A 22,139-nucleotide genomic window follows, 5' to 3' on the forward strand; every position below is an offset into this window, starting at 1 on the left:
TTTCCAAGATATTCCACACTACAGACTGCAGCCCTTTTCTTTTCTCAGAAACGCTGATAATTTTATGCAGGAATTTACCAATCTACAAACATTTACACAATGCTCAGTAATAACCAGTAATTATTGTGGAATAATGCAAGGCACTTTTGAGGAATATAACTTTGATAGGATAGGGCTTACAAGCTTTACCAATTTATCTTTAGCTGTCCTGTCATTGGTGCTTAAAAGGTTAAGACTTTATTTGTGAAAACAGAGAGAGATAGTGGGGAATCATGTTGTCTACAGTTTCATAAATCTTGCTTAAGATCCTTTTCAATTACCATCCATTTCTCCTTTAAAAAGGGACAAAAAAATAGAGGAGTGGAAGCAGGTCAGGGCAGCGTGCGACAATGACAGTGTGATGGGCTTGGGCCCCCTGTGGCGTTTCCATCTGCTATCATTAAGGTGACTACTCAGACATGAACAAATCCCACTTGCTGTGCTGACAGGCAGACTTCAAGAACTATGACAAGGCATTAAGACAGAAAGTCAGAGACAGAGAGAGAGAGATGTCATATCCCACAAACAATACTGCCTCATAAAAAAAAAAAAAAAAAAGCCCTGGAATTTTATTGGAATTTAAAATATTTTTTTTCCATAAAAGGTGCTACCTGGCTTCTCAACTTGCTTTTCCATTAGGTTGCCACAGAAAAATTGAGGACAGACAGAGAACAAACACCTTGCTCCTACCTGTATGCTTTACCATAAGAGACCCAAATTTTTTGCTCATTCTTCAGTGAAAGCGGATTCTTAATTTCTTGACCGTGCTCATCAAAAAGCCGGATTGAAGAAAAATTGAGGCCTGGTGGGTGGATGGAAGAATCTTGAAGTCTTTGATGAATCTTAAGAAGTAACTGGTTGGGTGGGGGGTGGGGGTGGGGAGGGATGAAGAAGGAAAAGAGATAAGGTAAACCATGAACACCTGTAATAAACCGTCTCTCCTCTGTAACAAAGGAAGTCCAAACAAATGGTAATTAAATTCATATAGAATGTTAAAAGAAGTGTGAAATTACAGCGATGTTTAGCTCAGTGTAAAGTAACAAAATGAGCACAGGCTTTTAACCAGCAGGGGGTGCCACAGGCTTGTGATTGAGCTCTGACCCTTTGGCACGGGGACTGAAAGCAGATGTGACCGTCCTACAGAAAGAGCATTTAGCTTCTGTACGCAGAAACGGGCCTCTTTGATGAGGGTTATGCTTTCCTTGTCTGAGCTACACCCTCTGTTGGGTCCTTCCAGAAGATGGTCAAGGTTTACAGTCAGCAGTCTCCCGTCCCCGGCTAACCTCAGGTAACCAACGGCGGAACCATCCACCACTGACAGCCTGGCAAAAACAAACACAACTTTCTAGCCTACCTTGCTTCATTTGGAAGACCTCATCCTGGATGTATCAATTAAGCATTCTGCCGAAGCTTGCCAGTGGCTTCAATAATGAGTGCTTTCAAGTTGTAAATATGATGTAATTGAAGTGTGAAATATGAAATGCTATCGTTATATTTTAAATAACAGCACTGTCTGTGTTTGCATCTATCTTACATTTGAGCTCTCTTGATTATTAAGATATTTCTAACTGAGGGCATATTTCAAATGAAAGTAGATCCAGCTGAACTGCGTTGGGCATGGAATTTTAAAAGACATTTTTCAAAATTACCCATCACCTTTGTTTGAGTGTTTAGGCCTCTGCTCTTTCCCGTGCTGCGTCCCACACTATCCATCACTCTGGTCTCCCCCCAGCCTTCTGTCACAGGCTTCCTTTTCTTCTCTCCCTTGTCAGTTCTGGTGTCTCTCAATTTCTTGTTACTCTGTAATCTCGGCAGGGATGCGGATATAGTTGTAGCCTTTTCTTGCCTGGCTGCCATTCAGGGTGCCTTTTTTGCTCCTTCTATTAATTCCCATTGAACTGAAGGTATATTTGGATGTGCTAAATGCAGAGGCCCAGAGAAAAGGAGAGAAAGTTGCAAGCCTGTCATATATCCCTGTTTCCTCACCTATTGGCTATAAACTGTTAACCAAATAAAATATTTTCTTTGACCTGCAACTATATCTATAGAAAGCCTCTAGATTTTGCGTGAATTAGGGATAAATAATCTTATCTCCCCCTGAAAAAGGAAATGGCAACCCACTAGTATTCGCTCCTGGGAAATCCCATGGACAGAGGAGCCTGGTGGGCTGCAGTCCATGGGGTCACAAGAGTTGGACACGACTGAGCGACTAAACCACCACCACCACCAATATCTCCACTCATTGGAAAACACCCTGATGCTGGGAGAGAGCGAAGGCAAAAGAAGAAGAGGGTGGCAGAGGATGAGATGGTTAGATAGTGATGATCACTGACTCAATGGACATGAGTTTGAGCAAGCTCCAGAAGTTGGTAATAGACAGGGAAGCCTGGCATACTGCAGTCCACGGGGTCACAAAGAGTCAGACACAACTGAGCCACTTAACTGAACTGATTCTCTTCAGGAGTATAATAAGTAAAGGTGTTAGAATAGTAAAAATTTTTGTTTTGCTTTTTTACACTGGAACCACAAACAAGTTTTGGAAACCATGGATTATACTTATAAAGCTTTACATTTATTTCTGTGTGTTTTCAGCCCTTGAGCTTAGTTTTTGTGGCTTTGCTATTATTTCAGAAAACATGTTATGTGGATGATTTTTTAAATCAGCAGTGATTCTGCTTTATAGACATCATCTTTTTTTGTGAATGGGGCAAGATATGAAAGATTTAAGGCCTGATCCAGGAGAGAAACAGTGTGCGGTAGAGAAGGAATGTGAACACCTGACCACTTAACCAAATGCACTTCCACAGGAGTTGCATTGCGATCTCTATTTTCTCAACTTGGCAACACACTGCATTTTAGGTGTTCAAAGATGAGCATTCAACAGCCTACAGGAGGTAAGGCCTCAATGCCTTTCCTCTCGAGGTCACTGGGCTATAGTGACCAAAAATTGTAATAATCTTCACCCGTTTATCTTTAAAGCTATCATCACCAGGCCTTTATAGGATAAGAATTTGTTCAGGGACCTGAGAGGAGTGTGAAACATCTTAGGCTAGTGATTGAGGCAAGTGTGCATGAAGGGAACAGTCGTCCTTGGGTGTCACAAAGGCTCTCCCACACAGAGCACTTTATTACGCCCCTAGATAAAGGTTTTCCCCCCAAGTTATCTTGCATATAGAAGCAAATTACAGATCAATTTCAGTCTGCCATTAGCCAACAAAAGCTATCTACAGAATATCTTCCTATGTAATCTAACATAAATGTCATCTTCAACTTTTTATACAAATCAAAATGGGAACTGTTCTAATGTTGAAAAAAAGGGATTACAAGTAGAGAATTCTGGGAAGGCTTTTGTATCATGGTGATTTCTATAGTCAGGGATGTGATGGTTAAAAAAAAAAAAAAGACAAGACTCTTTATCCTTCTCTCTCTCTAAACAATCAAGGTAGCACTTCCCATCTCTTCTGAGCTCAGCTAATGATCGGATGATCAACTTTTGTGACTAACTATGAGGTGCAGGTGATGGATACCACCAGGGAGAGGTAAGACTGAGAGTGTTGAACTGAAGGGGAGGAAAAGGAGCAAGTTTCTGAGCAAAGGTCAAGCAAAGGAGCCCAGAGCGCTGGTGTGCGCTCAGGCGAATAACCCCAATTTGTAAACAACAGGGTATTCAGTGTCCTTTCATGCAAGACAAAGACACAAACTAAGGACCCTGCACATGTCGGTTCTGCCTGAGGAACATCCCAATTGTCTAAAAAACAGGCAAAGGTAAGAATGCCTAAGATAAACCATCTGGACTTGCTCACAATGAACACAGGCAAAGACCAGGGCAATGTGTTACCTGCTCAGTGTCTAGGGCTTGGAAATACCCTCTACCCAGAACACACCCTCCACTGGGTATCATGTCACTTCTTTTCAGTGTGTGGACAAGAGGGCAATTCCAGAGTCCAGAATAGACAGATTTTCAAATAAAAGCATAATGAAGATTGAGATGCTATTAAGAGGCCAAGAGTTCATACTATACTAAAGCCAAGAACCTCTGGAATCCACAAGTCAAGTTTGAAATTATGAATCTTTACAGACCAGCAAATGATTGATCTTTTCTAAACAACGATAAAGATGTAGTTGCCTTAATTAACTACAAGTACCTTAGAGGACACTCATAGTCATAAATGGAAAGTCAGTAAACTTACTCTTTCCATCATGCACCCAGCTTGAGTTGGGCTATTAGGCTCCAGATCTTTTTTACTGATACAAACAGAGATCTCTCCTGTATCTTTACCATTTTCAAATATCTGAAAAATAAACACATTCAAAATCAAAAATAAACATATGCACACATAAACATACATATGAATACATATATAAACACAAGCAGTCCTGACTTTGCATAGTACGCTGCTGACTGAAAGTCATGCGTATGGGAACTGTGTAAAGCAAGGACGGCCCGTATGACCAAGTAACTAGCAATAAAAATCAACAGGACTAGAACAGTATAAAGGAAGCCCCTTGTTTCTCCTTTTGGTTTCAGTGTCCTTAACCTGACTGGCATTTCCCACAGTCTTAAAATAGAAGGAAACACTGACATTAATGGAGGAATCACTGACTACACTGAATACTTCCATGGGGCAAGTGTCAGGGAAAGGTCAGCTGGCAACCAGTTAACTAGCTCATTTTATTCTTTTGAAAAAACATAAAGCCACAAATTGCATGAGGAATGCTTAATTTATATTTAAAATATATCAGTGTTTAGCTCATCTTTTGACTCACTGAAAGGAAATCCAACTTGACAAATTTATTGCATAAAGGTACAGTGAAAGTCATCCATTTTAAGTGCATACAAGCAACAAGTTGCTGAGAACAGAGATAAAATTCAGAACATTGCATTATGCAACACTCAGCTGGAAAAAGAAAATGCTAGCTAACATTTTGGTCAAAAGTATCCAAATAAACCAGTCCCAAAGGAAGGCTCCATTAGAGTGAACACCATCTTCTGACCACTCTGAGGACCCACGTGGGGTGTGCCATTCACCAGGCAAGAAAGGAAGTGGGCGGGAGAGGCTTGATGAATAATTTAAACCCTTGCTTTTTACTGTATTTTTTCCTCAGAAGTTCTTTTCTTCTCTTTCTGATAGATTTATCACATCAGAGTAGCCATTTTATTCATTTCTAGGGTTATCTACAGAGAAGATAATTTGGGAGAATACCCTATTTAAAAAAGAAAGAAAAACCATCTACTTCACTTTTGAGACAGTTTCAGAGTTAATTAATTACTCCTAACCTGATCTAGGAAATAATGTGCTTCAATAACATTTCCTCAGGCTTTAGGCAAAAAAAAAAAAAAACCTATTTAGAAAAATAGAAATAATGTTCAAGAATGGAGGGGTTTTCTCCACTCCATGCCTTTCACTGCGCTGACAGTCTAGGAGACGGTGCAGCTGTCGGCCTCAGCGCTGACACTCCGCACTCGACAGCAGCTTTTGCTAAAGGGGATTTTTTAAACCTCTTTTCTGAGAAAAGATACAGTTCTGAGCAAGAAATCTCTCTACTTTAGCCAGGAACTATGCAAAACACAACTGTTGCCTTCAAACCGACGGGAAATAATGTGGGAGGAGAATCTTACTGTCCCAACAATCTCTTCAAGGTCCTAATCGAACAAAACTCTTAAGACAACAGAGCCGTTTAGCAGTGATGCTCACAATTCTAGGTGGCATGCGTTCTGCAAGGTCAGTGTTGGTAACAACTCAGTTTGGACAACTTTTTGATGTTTCTTTGTTAAGACTTGCCCCACGTGGTCTCAGAGTGCAGCAAATTATATTCTAGAAAACAGCTGTGTGGGGGCTAACCTTCAAACCGAGAAAGCAAATAGGACCTGGATGACACCTAAGACCTTCATTAGCTTATTGTTTCCTTCACTAATGCTAATGAGCCTTTCCTTCTACATCCGGAAAAAAAGTGTTCTCAAATAAAAAAGCTCTGGCCTCTAAAATTCCTATGATGGTATAAAGAAAAAAGAGGTGCTTTACTGTTTAAGCAAAAGTTTAGTTGCTTAAGTGAAAGAAATCTGTCCTCCACTAGTCATTCATATAATGTTTTGGTTTTTTTCTGAATTTCTATGAAAGTAAAAATTCCCCAAGCTGAAACTCTACGAGATTCTGCTTTTCTTAAGGTCCTTATTTTTAAGGTCTTGTTTTTAAGGTCTATATCACCAAGCCTTTTAAAAATATCTAAGTATTCTATTCATTGGTTTTCTTCTTCTGCAAGAAAAGTATTTTTATTTCCATTGCCCAATGTCTAAACAAAGGTAGCTCTCTAAGCAGAGTTTATATAGAAAAATTAAAAATAGTCTATCTTTATTTTCCCACTGCCTAATCCTGGGCTTAAGAAAAACCAACCGCTGTACTAGCACCCTACCAGTACTCTGCACGCCATCACCTCCTTATTGTTCTAAAAATAAGTTCTCACCCTTAAAGTAGGTGAAGCAAAAAGCTAGCTGAGCCTAATCTTGGGTCCCATGGGATAAGGCAATAGAACCTAAAAAATAAGTGATCCACATCTTTTCAAAAAACATGGCAGCTAACAACTATTGAAAAAAAAATCCACAAATAGGAATTTACTTCTAGGCCCTTAGTTGCACAGAGTTTCAAGGAGGAGTGTTCCATGAATGACTTTCTTTCATGTCAACATGAACTTTTCTTCAGCAGAATTAAATTAGGTTAATGTTAATGTTTCACTGTAATGTTGTTCATTCATTCATTCAAAAAGTATTTATTGAGTGACTACTATGTGCCAATCATTGCTCGAGTGAAGATACACCAGTGAACTAAGATTCCTGACAGAACAAGTTAGTAAATCATTCAGCATGGTCAGAAAACATCAGGTCTTGTGAGGCCTGAAGTTTATACATCTTGGTGGGGTTTCTTTAACAAATGAATGCAAAATTACAAATGCAAACCTAGATATAAAATATTCATTTCAAATGAGAAATCACAATTTACACATATTAAAAAGCTCATGCATAGCAAAGAAAAAGACAAAATCCAGAAAAAGTCACAAAGTATTTTCATTAATTTACTATCCAATGCATGTTTTTTGGCTGCATTGTCTTCGATCACCTCTTCATATGATAATCTTCTGACGTTCTCTGTAAGGAGAATAGGAAGATAATTCCATCTTCCCTCTTGCATGGTTAATCAAAAAAAATTCATTATTGATTAGAAAAATGTCTATCGATGTCACAGCTTGGTTGATCATTTCATAAAAATTTTTAGGATTGATGTCAAATTGGGAAAAACTTGATTAGCTTGATTAGCTTGCTTTACAATATGAGCTGTAAAATGAGAAAGGCTTTTCTGCAAATTAGTTGACTTTGCTAATTTCACACCATGTTTTTCCTCCACCACCGATATAATTCTGCTGACAAGCACTCTAGTTCACAGTCAAAAAGCAATAGAGTCTATGGCCAGCAGACAGTAGCCATCTTCCTAGAATCTCTTCTCATACCAGGTGGCTTAGCACTACCTGAACAATACAGGGAAGTGACTGCAAACCACTAATTACATCTCACTATGTCCTGGTGGCTCGGATGGTACAGAATCTGCCTGCAATGCCGAAGACCTGGATTTGATCCCTGGGTTGGGAAGATCTCCTGGAACAGGGCATGGCAACCCACTCCAGTATTCTTTCCTGGAGAATCCCTATGGACAGAGGAAGCTGGCGGGCTACAGTCCATGAGGTCACAAAAAGTTGGACACAACTGATTGGCTAAGCACAGCACATACTCAAACTAAATGTTTCCTCAATTCAGTTTCCCCTTAGCCAGATCTCAAAAATGCCTGCAACCACTTCAACTCTACCTGGTACAAGGGAAAATGTGACAGAGATGAAGTCAGGGTGGAAACAGACAACAGTCTCAGTCAATTGTAGTTAACATATATTTGCAAATTGCTGAGAAACATGTGTCCATTGCTAGGGCTTTTCCCAGGGTTTTGGAAGGGGCCTAGGAAAGGGGCCTTGAAGCTAAGGTTTCATTGGCATCATGGTAAATGTATCCCAGGAGGGGTTTAGAAGGTGATAGTGAAAAGAGAAAGTGTTAGTCACTCAGTCATGTCCAACTCTCTGAGACCACATGGACTGTAGTCCGCCAGGTCCCTCTGTCCATAAGATTCTCTAGGCAAGAATACTGGAGTGGGTGGCCATTCCCTTCTCCAGGGGATCTTCCCAACCCAGGGATCGAACCTGGGTCTCCTGCATTGCAGGCAGGTTCTTTACCATCTGAGCCACCGGGGAAGCCCAGAAGGTGGTAAGTGCTATGTAAAGAAGAAGAAAAGGTAGCAGGGAAGGGATACAATGCCGAGGATCAAGGAGAAGGTGTGCTCACCTTAGAAGCAGGCAATCAGAACCAGCCTTCAAGATAGGAAAGACCTGAGTAAAGACTTGGAGGTGAGGCAGCTGTCCAAGCAGGCAGCTGGGAGAAGAGCAACGGAGGCAGAAGGAGAGGCTAGAGCAAAGAAACTAAGGCAGGAACCCGCCCAGGGTTCCAGAAAGCACAAGGAGGCCTGTGGGCAGCAAAGCAGGGGATCTTTGGAGGGATCGGAACAGAGTGGTAATAGGATCTGACTTAAAAGGAGTATTGTGGCTGCTGGGTGAAGAGCAGACAGTACGGAGTAAAGATAATCCAAATGGTGAATGAAAGCAGCTCAAACCAGAGTGTTAATAATGGACATGGCTATAAATGGTCCGTTTCTGTTGTTCATTCCAGAGTAATTTGTTTATTAGTGGGGTTGGGAAATAAAATGTGTAGCTAGGCTAATATTTCTAAAGTACGATGTCTATATTTATGGATGTACATAAATTAACTTGAGTGTAACGTCATATGCAATATTTGTGAAGGCATAAAACAGACTATCAAAAGAACAATATTTATTGTGAAGATTTTATAGAGGCATGACCAAACTGTAAACTATATGGGGGGAAGATGACTTGAATAGGAAGTTTAAGCTGACATGGTTCTTTGACCACTTTACCTAGAATCATTTATGACATCTATTTAAGGACTTGTATAAGGTCTATTTCAGTGCCTTTATTGACCTTTAGTGCTATTGTCTGGTTAAGAGTTAGCTGTGGAGGGAACAGAAGGTTCCCAAACTCCCCATAACTGCTGGGCAGACCACCTAAGGAGCTCTTCTGTGCTTGAGTGGAAGGCCAAACACCTAAGCTTTAAAATGCCTCAGGATGTAATGCTGTCAAGAGGCGATCATAGGAAAATGTCACTGCCGTGTAGTGCAGTGTAGAGGCTGTACAGTAACACGATCTACTACTAGTGGTCTGGTAAGAAGCAAAGGAATATAAAATAGCCCCATAACACTATTTGCCATATTTCAGGTGAAATAATTAAATAGATGGGAAAAAGATTAACTTACATGCTGTCTTGGGTTGGGGTCCCCTGGAAACAGACTCTGAGACCAAGCTTTACCTGCATGAAGTTTCCAGGGAACAGGAGTAGGTAGATGTGTCAGTCGCTCAGTCGTGTCTGTCTCTGCAACCTCATAGACTGTAGCCCACCAGGCTGCTCTGTCCATGGGGTTCTCCAGGCAAGAGTACTGGAGTGGGTTGCCATTTCCTTCTCCCGAGTAGGTAGGGGAAGGCAAACTGTGATGCAGTTGCAATAGAGGCCTCTGGTGGGAGCTCTAGAGCTGGGATGGCCCTTCGGAGTTATTCAGAATTGAGGCCAGGGGAGTAAAGCTTTGCACTGCCCATCAATCAAATATTGGACGCAGACTGCCCACAAGGGATTAGATTAGGATGCCTAATCTTCAGAGAAACAGCAACCTTACAGGGAGGGCAACTGTCCAAGAAGAATGTAGGTGTGGCAATTGGAGGTGAAGGATGTGTCTCTTAGATGTGAAGAGGGAACCCAGGTAGCCTGGCATGACATCCACTACACACAAACACAAAAATCCAGAGTGTAGAGTACACATACTTTTAAACAGCTCAATACTGAAAGCAACTGGATTTTACTGGCGAGTCTCAGAGACCTTAAGTGACATGCCTTGGGCAAATCTACTCACAAGGGGCAAGGAGATCTTTAGATCTGTCTCAAGTTGATTTCTTCCCAGCTTTACTGAGAGATAATTATCATATAACATGTTTAAGTTTGTGCATAACATGTTGATTTGATATACTCATATACTTGCTGAATGAATACAAGGGTTAGCTGACACCTCCAGCACATCACATAATTACCATTGTGTGTGTTTGTGTGTGTGGTGAGTACATTTAAGATCTACTCACCTTAAAACTGTCAGGTAAATAACATATACGGGCTTCCCTGGTGGCTCAGAGGGTAAAGAATCTGCCTGCAATGCAGGAGACCAGGGTTCGATTCCTGGGTCAGGAAGATCCCCTGGAGAAGGGAATGACAATCTACTCTACTGTGCTTGCCTGGAGAACTCCATGGACAAAGGATCCTGGCAGGCTACAGTCCATGGAGTCACAGAGTCGGACTAAATGACTAACACACACACACACACACACACACACACACACACAAAATACATATTAGTAACTAGATCACAAGGCTCAATATTAGATCCCCAGAATTTATTCATCCTCTGACTGAAAGTTCATACCCTTTGATCAATCTCCCCATCCCCTGCCCCCTACTTCAGCCCCTAGTATCCACCATTCTAGTCTCTGCTCCTACAAGTTTGACTTTCTTAGACTCCACATATAAGTGATACACAGTGTTTGTCCTTCTCTGTATGACTTATTTCACATAGCATAATGCCCTATGTTGTTTTAAACTACAAACATCAACATTTGCTATTATATCTAAGATTAGAGATCTAATAATATGAAACTTAATATTAAAAAATTTAAAGGTATTTTGTAGTATCACTAACTCAATCGTCAGGAGTTAGTGGAAGACAGAGGAGCCTGGCAGGCTACAGTCCATGGTATCACTAAGTCTCAGACCCAACTGATTTAGTGACTAAACACAACAACATTTTATAGTAGAAGTTTTTAACCTAAATCAAAGAACATGAAAATTAAAATGAAATATTTTTCTTATGTGAGAAGCTAATTAGCCATGAAAAAATCTTTATCCAATCAGAATTCAAAGTCATCTTTAGAGATAGGAAATTAACTCTAACTGAATTAACATTATATGTACATTAAATCAAATAAATGTGCTGTTACCTTTTTTATTTTTATAGATTTATATAATAGTTTCTAGAATATCCACATTTTCTACATTTTCTCAAATGCATGTTATCAATCAACTGTAAACATGTCTAATTTTAATATTCAGATAAGGAGATGATCACAAAACAAATACTGAAATTATGAGATTCAGGTGATGAAAAATTAATAATGAATTAGTATGCTTATACTGCATATAGGAAAATGTGTTTTAATGCCTAACAGAGATATCATTAAGTAGTATTTAATGTACAATTTGTACATTATGTACAAATATTTGTACATTTGTAATGTACAAAAGTACATTTGTCCCAAGAAATGAAAATGCACTTATGTGAAAATAAGTTATATAATTGTTAAACTTCATCAGTCTAAATGGTACCTGTATCAAAAATCAAATAACATTTTTTAAGCCCAGAAAATATATACTTTAAATTATAACTTATTTTAATGTATTTATACTTCATAAATAACTTATTTTAGATTTCCTTTGTAAGTTACAGCATAGCCCACCATTGAGAAGATATAAAGTGGGTGACTACCTATAGTGTAGGGCTTTGCAGGTGGGCCAAAAGACAACTGACCCCAAAATACCAAAATACCACTTGTACCAATTTGCCATTACTACCTGCAATTCCAATTAGAGAGTTGCTCTTTGTCACAATTAAAATACCACAGCTCTATGAGAGAAAATAATGTTCAGCCTTATTGGTTATTGACCTTTGAGGCTATGATTTTCAGCCTTGGCTTTCTGGAATTCCTCAGCATGCCTGGGGTAGGGCTGGTGGAGAGGGGAGTGAGTGTGGGGAGTTGTGGTCCCAAGTGGGAGATCAAACCTGATGAGTGAGTCTGTGGGGGGCAGCCACCATCCTGGCTTCAAAAGAAGTAGATCCTACTTTCATCTGCTTTACGTAGCACATGCCAAGAAAGAACTTTGATTTAAGAGGGGGGAAAATGGTTTGAAAACTATCTTAGCTTGGAAGAAAGTGTGGTATGCCTTTTTCCTGAAGAAAGAGTAGTACCTGACAGCCTGAACTGGGGGTTGGCAGTAGGCATGGGACCTAGGATGAGGGACAAGGATGAGGAGGCAGGCAAGGTGGCCCTTGGCAGCTTCACAGCGGGTCTGCGTACTTTTCCTTTAGCCATTTAGAGTCACATTTCACTGTCTTATAATAATTTGTTTTTAAAGGGCTTTCCCCCAACCCCATTTTTGACAAGGTAAAATTTCTAAAACAAGGTGCGAAATATTGTCTCTTTGTATCCATTACAATTCTCACTAAATTCAATCTATGTAAATGTTCAAGATTATTTAAAACAGGGTAAAAGTGTTTGTCTGTCATGTTTTAGGCCAAGTAATTTCAATAAGACCTTTATAAACGAGAGTATTTCATGGTGAAATGGAACAAAGATTTCACTTTGTTTAAATTAGTGCCTAAAATTATATTTAATTTGGATTAAATTAGGTTGTGGGTTTTGTCAGTAACTGAATATAATAGGATATATTATACACCAGACTTTGGAAAATAAAGATTGTTTAAAAGTTCCTGGGCTCATAGATTCAATGCAATCCCTATCAAGCTACCAACGGTATTTTTCACAGAACTAGAACAAATAATTTCACAATTTGTATGGAAATACCTCGAATAGCCAAAGTAATCTTGAGAAAGAAGAATGGAACTGGAAGAATCAACCTGCCTGACTTCAGACTATATCACAAAGCCATAGTCATCACGACAGTATGGTACTGGCACAAAGACAGAAATATAGATCAATGGAACAGAATAGAAAGCCCAGAGATAAATCCACGAACCTATGGACATCTTATCTTCGGCAAAGGAGGCAAGAATATACAATGGAAAAAAGACAACCTCTTTAACAAGTGGTGCTGGGAAAACTGGTCAACCACTTGTAAAAGAATGAAACTAGAACCCTTTCTAACACTTTCTCCCCTCCTAGAGGAGAACATAGGCAAAACACTCTCCGACATGAATCACAGCAGGATCCTTTATGACCCACCTCCCAGAATATTGGAAATAAAAGCAAAAATAAACAAATGGGACCTAATTAAACTTAAAAGCTTTTGCACAACAAAGGAAACTATAAGCAAGGTGAAAAGACAGCCCTCAGATTGGGAGAAAATAATAGCAAACAAAGCAACGGCCAAAGGATTAATCTCAAAAATATACAAGCAACTCCTGCAGCTCAGTTCCAGAAAAGTAAATGACCCAATCAAAAAATGGGCCAAAGAACTAAACAGAAATTTCTCCAGAGAAGACATACAGATGGCTAACAAACACATGAAAAGATGCTCAATATCACTCATTATCAGAGAAATGAAAATAAAAACCGCAACGAGGTACCATTACACGCCAGTCAGGATGGCTGCTATCCAAAAGTCTACAAGCAATAAATGCTGGAGAGGGTGTGGAGAGAAGGGAACCCTCTTACACTGTTGGTGGGAATGCAAACTAGGACAGCTGCTATGGAGAACAGTGTGGAGATTTCTTAAAAAACTGGAATTAGAACTGCCATATGACCCAGCAATCTCACTTCTGGGCATACACACTGAGGAAACCAGATCTGAAAGAGACACGTGCACCCCAATGTTCATCACAGCACTATTTATAATAGCCAGGACATGGAAGCAACCTAGATGCCCATCAGCAGACGAATGGATAAGGAAGCTGTGGTACATAGACACCATGGAATATTACTCAGCCGTTAAAAAGAACTCATTTGAATCAGTTCTAATGAGATGGATGAAACTGGAGCCCATTATACAGAGTGAAGTAAGCCAGAAAGATAAAGACCAATACAGTATACTGATGCATATATATGGAATTTAGAAAGATGGTAATGATAACCCTACATGCAAAACAGAAAAAGAGGCACAGATGTACAGAACAGAATTTTGGACTCTGTGGGAGAAGGCGAGGGTGGGATGTTTCGAGAGAACAGCATCAAAACATGTATGTTATCTAGGGTGAAACAGATCACCAGCCCAGGTTGGATGCATGAGACAAGTGCTCGGGGCTGGTGCACTGGGAAGACCCAGAGGGATGGGATGGAGAGGGAGGTGGGAGGGGGGATCGGGACAGGGAATACATGTAAATCCATGGCTGATTCATGTCAATGTATGACAAAAACCACTGCAATATTGTAAAGTAATTAGCCTCCAACTAATAAAAATAAATGGGAAAAAAAAAAAAGTTCCTGGGCTCAATATATTTCTTCTCAAGGAAATTGGGGGCTTTTTTGATGAGAAAAGCATAGTCACAACCCCCCAAATTCTATTCTACTAAGAAAATGAATATTATGCAATTAAATATGAGCCACATCATCAGACTTACAAATTCTCAGCCTCAGACATCATATTCTCATCTTTTAGTTGAGTGTATGTTTTTTAATGCTATTTGGTTTCTTTTTTACATATTTGATATGCCTGTAAAGCTAATTTCCCCCCTAATGGGAATAGATACTCTGAGTAACTAAAACTATGCAGAAGTCATTTGTCTAGAGCAATCCATTTTTATTTTTTTTAATTCATTTTTACCATAAAACATTATCAAAACTGTAGGTAAAATCTTAAGTAGGAAGAGATGTATCATTTCATTTGCACTTATTAGGAAAGCTGCATTCATTTCTACCTTCAGATGATGCTTGATAATATTCATGGTGAGTTGGGCTAACATAGATGTCAGTGGGTAATCTAGGGGACGGGAGCATATGTAGGAAGTGAATCTCAGTGACTTGAGCATCTCAAACACTCTGTGAAAAAGCTAATTGAGAGGTAAAAACAAATTAACTGCTATGGAGAAGGACAATCTCCCCGAGAGAGGCAGTGTGCCTGCAGCAGTAAGGTTCAGTGGTTGCGTTTAGTCTGTGTAACTGCTGGGACAGTAATCCAGCTCTGGCCTGTGGACTTTGCCTGCTGACTGCCCACCTGGCAATTCTCTGGGCACCTTCAAGGCTGTCAGAACTGCACAGGGAAAGCCTGTCTCATTACAACAGCTCTGCATGTGAGCGTAGGTACCGCCCAACCAATTGCTCTTCCCAGATTTTGATACAGATGCAGTTTTGCAGTTTTTCTCTTCATTGGGTCTAGGAAGGGAAGATTGGATCTTCCTGCACACAGAGATTTAACCTGGCTGCAGATGCCTGTCAGGAAATAGTTTAGGGTGAATATAGTGGTATCAGCCCTCCTGCAATAGGCCACAAAAAAAAAAAAAAAAAGAGAAACTAAGGCAAGATGGAAAAAAGCAGTGAAAGAAAAGAAGGTGAGATATTTCAGTGCCTACTGCAAATGGCTATTCATGAGATGTTGGTAGGTATTCATGAGTCTCCAGTTTATTTGCCTTCAAAATGGGCAGTCCGATATTTGCCTTCTTGGTGAAATCTACATATGAAAACTGATTGTCTCCATCACATCTTGTCCAGCATTTTATAAATGTTCTTGAAGTCACAACAATAACATTGAATATTCCAGTTATACTACTCTAGACACAATTCCTTTGAAAATGAAGTTTTTAAGTTGGTATGTTTTACTACTTAGAGCATATTCTAAATTTGTTGTCCCCCTGTTTACTCAAATAATGTAGGTGAAATAACAGAGCAGCTCAGAAATTCAAAAACATATGTTGGATAAATGGTTTAACAGAAAGACAAGGATCAAGGAATAAGGACATAATATGGATACAGAACAGTGATGACACCATACCAAAAAAAAACCTCATCACTTGACTTCAGTTACCTCCTTTTACTCATTTAATTGTTCCACAGATTCTTACATATTTAAATAAACTTTCTATTAAGCTTTATATATGATTGTATATGGATATATACAGTTATAAAACTTAAATACTCTTATTTAAATGATCACAAAACAGAGTGTGTTGTGTGTGCTAAGTCACTTCAGTCATGTTCGACTCTTTGTGACCCTATGGACTGTAGGCTCTTCTGTCCATGGGATTCTCCAGGCAAGAGTATTGGAATCAGTTGCCATTTCCTCCTCCATCTTCCCCACCCAGGGATTGAACCGCATCACTTTTGTCTCCTGCATTGGCAGGCAGGTTCTTTACCTCGAGTACCACCTGGGAAGCCCACAAAACAGAGTACAAATCTCAAATGTTTCCAGGTGTCATTGTGCCTTTGATAGAGCAAAATCAAGTCTCCAAAACATAAGAAAGGCCAGGAAGGTATTAAGGATCAAAATTAGCATCTTTTTCATTATCAGTTAAAGCAACCCATTTTCTAAATATAAACAAACCTGTAAGTTAAAATGAAACTAGAGTAAAAAGCTGAGCAGACCTACACATTAACTTTACCATCTTTGAAAGGTGTCATACTGTTCCAATTAAATAATCACAGACTTGAGCTCAGAAGGTGTTTCAGGTCTCTCTGCCTCTTTCCACTGTACCTAGCACAATGCCTTGTGGACACATGTACATAATAATGTATGGACTTACTGGATGATTCATTTTAAATTTTCTTTTATTCTGTAATTGGAAGGATAAAAACGGTTAGATACATACTACCTAGAGGAGGCTTCCATGGTGGCTCAGACAATAATCTACCTGCAATGCAGGAGACCTGAGTTTGATCCCTGGGTTGGGAAGATGTCCTGGAGAAGGAAATGGCAACCCACTCCAGTATTCTTGCCTTGAGAATCCCATGGACAGAGAAGCCTGGTGGGCTGCAGTCCATGAGGTCACAAAGAATAGGACACAACTGAGCGACTAATACTTTCACTTTCACCTAGAAGATGAATAAGGTGCTGGACATACTCATTTTTTAAAAGTAAATATCTGAATTATCTCTTTTTAAAAACCTAAATTTTTATGCTAGGGAAGAATATGATAACCAAGCAATATAAAAATATAAATGCTGGAAAAAAAAATCTCCAAATCACAGACCTATGATTGTTGTTTTTATCCAGGTTACTAAATTCCACCTTGTTTTGCTTGTTCACAACCAGAGTGGATTCATGTGAAATTAGTGAAGATTAAGCTTCAGGACCCGTATCTTGCTCCAGCTCTGAGTGCTGGGAGCTACAGAGGGTCAATATATAGGGTGGAGAAGCCAGAGAGTAATCAGGGAATATTTCAATGTAAGAATGTCTGATAAGCTGCCTTAAAACATCTCAGAAAAAAGGATCTGAATCTCCAAGTCTCTAATAACCTGTTGGGATTTATTTTCTCAACCTAAACAACTACCCATTTTCAGGTCTAATTTTAAAGAAGCTCCTCTTCCCCAAATTTTACAGAAACTGGATCTACCTCTACTGGCAGTAAATGGAACACAAATCACAGATCATCACTGACCAGCTGTGTATGAAAAGCACTAATTTCCGTGAAAGGACGTCCCTGTTCCCATCTTTCGCTCACTCCCTGTGTTTTCTCCCACCTACTCACACATCCCACACTCTGTTCATCAATTCCTAGTCAGATCATCCACCTTTCTACTAGCTTTTCCACCCACCATCCCCTACAGATTTGCTAATACCCTTTCCTATCAATTCTTTCTTTGCTGCTCTCCCAGGGAAATGCTAACATTTCTGACAGCATCTCCATGGGGATGAAGAGGAGGAGGAGTTGCGGCAAAAGAACAGGACTGGGAAGGCAGAAGCCACTGAGCCACGGCTGTAGCAGATGGTCTCACAGGGGCTGAAGGTGATGCCAGTGACAGGGTATGTGGGGTAAGAGAAGGTTTGGAATAGTAAGCAATTGCTCCAAAAGCTTGTTACCTGAAGGGCTTCATAAATTATGTCACATACTGAGTGTGACCACTTAAGGTAAAAACAATAAGTCTCATCACTCTAAAAGGTGCTAAGATGTGATGGAAGGAAAATGTACCAGAATACAAAAAAAGTGCACAACTGTGGTTGTGACTACATATGAGTGCATATGGAAATAATACACAAGGGTCATATAAGGAATAATGTGAATATAGGTGATATAACTTTTTTCTAAAATTCTTCTAATATGTTTTCCATTTTTTTTTTTTAACAAGGAATTTTCCCATGGCAGGGGTGGACTTTGAAACCTAGACTGTTCTCAGTCTTCTGTCTTATACATCTATTTGAACTTGGTACTGTATTATGCAAAAATGGAACTGAGGCAATGTGGAACAATTAGTGTGTCCTTTGAAAAATGATCATCTAATATTAAGACCTAATCAAAAGCTGCTGCTTTTAAATTATTAATGAGAGATATGATGATGAGGAGAAGCTCAGTGAAGAAGTGAAGGCAACCACACACAATAATAAAAAATTGCACCAGGGGATTTTTGAATCACTCCCTGCATACAGCTCCTAGTTGAACACCTCGAAGCTCTAGAAGATGATGATGACTCCAATATATTATGTTTGGTTCTTGAAGTTGAGTCCTGGGCTCACATCTACATTCAACAGTAATGCAAATCATCAAACAGAAAATAGTAGAAAGATAATCATTCCAATTCACTGTTTTATCAAGATGAAGAGATAAGGGGAAAATAAGTTTTACTAGAGCCATGGCTTACAGTTATAAATGGAAAATGCACTGACTGATTGATTGATATATCATCTAACAGTCTGCAAAGCTCATGCTATAGATGGGATAAAGTTGTTCGTAATGACAAAAGTCCCGGCCTTTGCACAAAGTGACTCAGAGGTAACTGGGCTGGAGACAGTGCTCCAAAAAAGGGCAGCTCATTCACACTCCACGGAAACAGTCTGGCCAGGCTACTGATATGAACTGATTCTGGAATTAACAGAGGACAGTATGCTGCTAGGACCTGTGCTCAATATCTCTCCAATTGGAAATAGCAAATTCTCTTCACCTAGAGAAGGTCTTCCCTTGTGGCTCAGCTGGTAAAGAATCCGCCTGCAAAGAGGGAGACTTGGGTCCGATCCCTGGGTTGGGAAGATCCCCTGAAGAAGAGAAAGGCTATCTAACTCCAGTATTCTGGTCTGGAGAATTCCATGCACTGTATAGTCCATGGGGTCACAAAGAGTTGGACATGACTGAGCGACTTTCACCTCACCTAGAGAGTATGAAAAACTCCTCAATTCTAAGAGATTTGCAATGCTGAATACTTAGGGTATATTTTGCTAATCCAGTTTTGTCTCTACTACCTGGCTATTTCAGATGTAAGATCTAGTTTACAGAACTACAGATCTCAATTTCTTTTCCAGCAGTCCAAACATCTACTCCCAAAAATATGGGGGTTGGAGGGAAAGGAGAGAATATATTACCACAAATAATACACAATGATTTATTTATAATGTTCCATTTAATTATATATGAGAAATGTGTCAATCACTCAGGTCAACCATGACCAACTTCCCTTTCTAAACTAATTACTGGAAACTCCGCTATGCCCTGTACTGCACACGACCCTGCCTCTCCCCACTCAGTGGTTACAGGTGGTTGAGTTAATGTCAGGGACCTAGATAAGGCTGGACTGATGCAAACAGATTCTCTCTATAAATGATTTGAACTAGGAGACACAAACACTCTATTCAAATGATGATAACCATTTAAATTAAAAAGTTAGGGCCAGAACAACAACAAGGGGCCACAATTTTCCTCATATACTAACAAAGGAGTAAAAAGAGAAAGCCAGCTTGCAGAAAGAAAAGAGAAATTTCAAAGCTCAGAAAGATAAGGAGAGGGAAGATCATAGGGCTTCAGGAGAAAGAGGTATGGAAAATAAGTGACTTTCTTGTCAGAATCAGCTGTATTTCCTGATTTTCAATTCTGTGAGATTTCTTTACATGTTTTCAACAAACCCTCCTTTTATTTGAAATGGTTTGAGAGGGTCTGTGTTGCAGGTAATTGTTTTCCTGTAAACACAAGATTTCTGTCATAGAGCTGATGGGAAAAGAGGAAGCTCAAAAGAGGGGAGAAATAAAATAAAAGTTCCCTATACCCGTCCTGGCACAGCTCTGACAGGGAAAGGCAAATGCTGAGCTCTGAAACAAAGAAGTACTGTTTTCAGGAATCTTTGTTTTTGTGTTGTTTCATTTTGTTTTTTCATTATTTTTTTTTTCCTTTTTTAATTGAAGTATAGTAGCTCAGATGGTAAAGAATCCACCAGCAATGCAGGAGACCAAGTTCAATCCCTGGGTCGGGAAGATCCCCAGTAGCAGGGAATGGTTGCTGAGTGCTCAGTCGCTCAGTCATTCTCCGGGCAAGAATACTGAAGTGGGTTGCCATTTCCTTTTCCAGTACCCACTCCAGTATTCTTGTCTGGAGGATCCCTTGGACAGAGGAGCCTGGCCGGCTATAGTCCGTGGGTCCCAAAGAGTCGGACACAACTGAGTGATTAAATACACACATACACACACAGTTGACATACAACTTTAGTTTCAGGTGTACAACATGGTGATCTGATACATATACATTATGAACTGATCACCATGGTTAAGTGTAGTACCCATATGTCATCACATAAAAAAGGTATTGCAATACCATTGACCATGGACTTCCCTAGTGGCTTGGACAGTAAAGAATCTACCTGCAATGCAGGATACCCACGTTCTATCTCTGAGTTGGGAAGATCCCCTGGAGAAGGGAATGGCAACCCACTCCAGTACTCTTGCTTGGAGAATTCCATGGACAGAGGAACTTGGAAGGCTACAGTGCACAGGGTTTGAAACAGTGGGACACAACTGAGCGACGGACACACACACACACATTGATTATATTCTCTGTGCTACACATTACCTCCCCCTGGCGTATTTATTTAATAACTGGAAGTTTGCACTTAATGCCCTTTATCTAATCTGCCCAATCCCCCACAACCCCCACCCTGTGGTAACCACAAGTTTGTTCTCTATATCTAAGTCTGTTTTTGTTTTGTTTTATAGATTCCACATATCAGTTCAGCTCAGTTCAGTCACTCAGTCGTGTCTGACTCTTTGCAACCCCATGAACTGTAGCCCTCCAGGTTTCCCTGTCCATCACCAACTCCCAGAGCTTTCTCAAACTCATGTCCATCAAGTCGGTGATGCCATCCAACCATCTCATTCTCTGTTGTCCTCTTCTCCTCCTGCCTTCAATTTTTCCCAGCATCAGGGTCTTTTCCAATGAGTCAGTTCTTCACATCAGGGGGCCATGAAACTATGAGCCATGCTGTGCAGGGCCACCCAAGATGGACGGGTCATGGTGGAGAGTTCTGACAAAATGTGATCCACTGGAGAAGGGAATGGCAAACCACTTCAGTGTTCTTGCCTTGAGAACCCCATGAACAGTAGGAAAAGATTCCACATATAAGTGAAATCACATAGTATTTGTCTACATGTCATTTCATTTAGCAAAATACCCTGTGGGTCTGTCCATGTTGCTGCAAATGACAAGATTTCATTCTTTTTATGGTTGAGTAACATTCCATTGTGTGTGCGTGTGTCTGTGTGTATGTGTGTGTGTGTACATATAATATATATAAAACATCTTTATCCATTTGTCTATCAATAGATACTTAGGTTGCTTCCATTTCTTGGCTATTGTAAATAATGCTGCAATGAACATAGCAGTGCATTTATCTTTTCAAATAAGTATTTTTTTTCTTCCTTAAGATAAATGCCCAGAAGTGGAAGTGCTGAACTATATGGCAGTTCTATTTTTAACTTTTTGAGGAACTTCCATACTGTTTTCCAAAGTAGCTGCACCAATTTACAATTCCACCAACAATGTTCGAGGATTTCTTTTCTCCATCATCCTCATTGACACTTGTTTTTTGTTATCTTTTCGATAACAGCAATTTATGACAAGTATGAGGTGATATCTCATTGTGGTTTTGATTTGCATGTCCCTGATGATTAGTGATGTTGAGCATCTTTTCATGTGTCTATTAGTCATCTGTATGTCTTCCTTGGAAAAATAACTATTCAGGTTCTTTGCCCATTTTTTTAATTG

At 39.8% G+C, this 22,139-nt stretch overlaps 1 protein-coding gene across 1 annotated transcript in view; it reads right to left on the reverse strand.

Annotated features, from left to right (window-relative positions):
• DCDC1 (doublecortin domain containing 1) overlaps positions 1 to 22,139 on the reverse strand; it is a 447,948-nt gene that overhangs the window by 214,685 nt on the left and 211,124 nt on the right. The window contains exons 11-12 of the mRNA XM_043908575.1: positions 4,230 to 4,331; positions 730 to 893 (exon numbers count right to left, since the gene is read on the reverse strand). Of these exons, the coding sequence (XP_043764510.1) occupies positions 730 to 893; positions 4,230 to 4,331 (266 nt within the window). The remainder of the gene's footprint in view (positions 1 to 729; positions 894 to 4,229; positions 4,332 to 22,139) is intronic.

Source organism: Cervus elaphus, chromosome 1 (assembly GCF_910594005.1).
Source record: "Cervus elaphus chromosome 1, mCerEla1.1, whole genome shotgun sequence".
Classification (NCBI taxonomy): domain Eukaryota; kingdom Metazoa; phylum Chordata; class Mammalia; order Artiodactyla; family Cervidae; genus Cervus; species Cervus elaphus.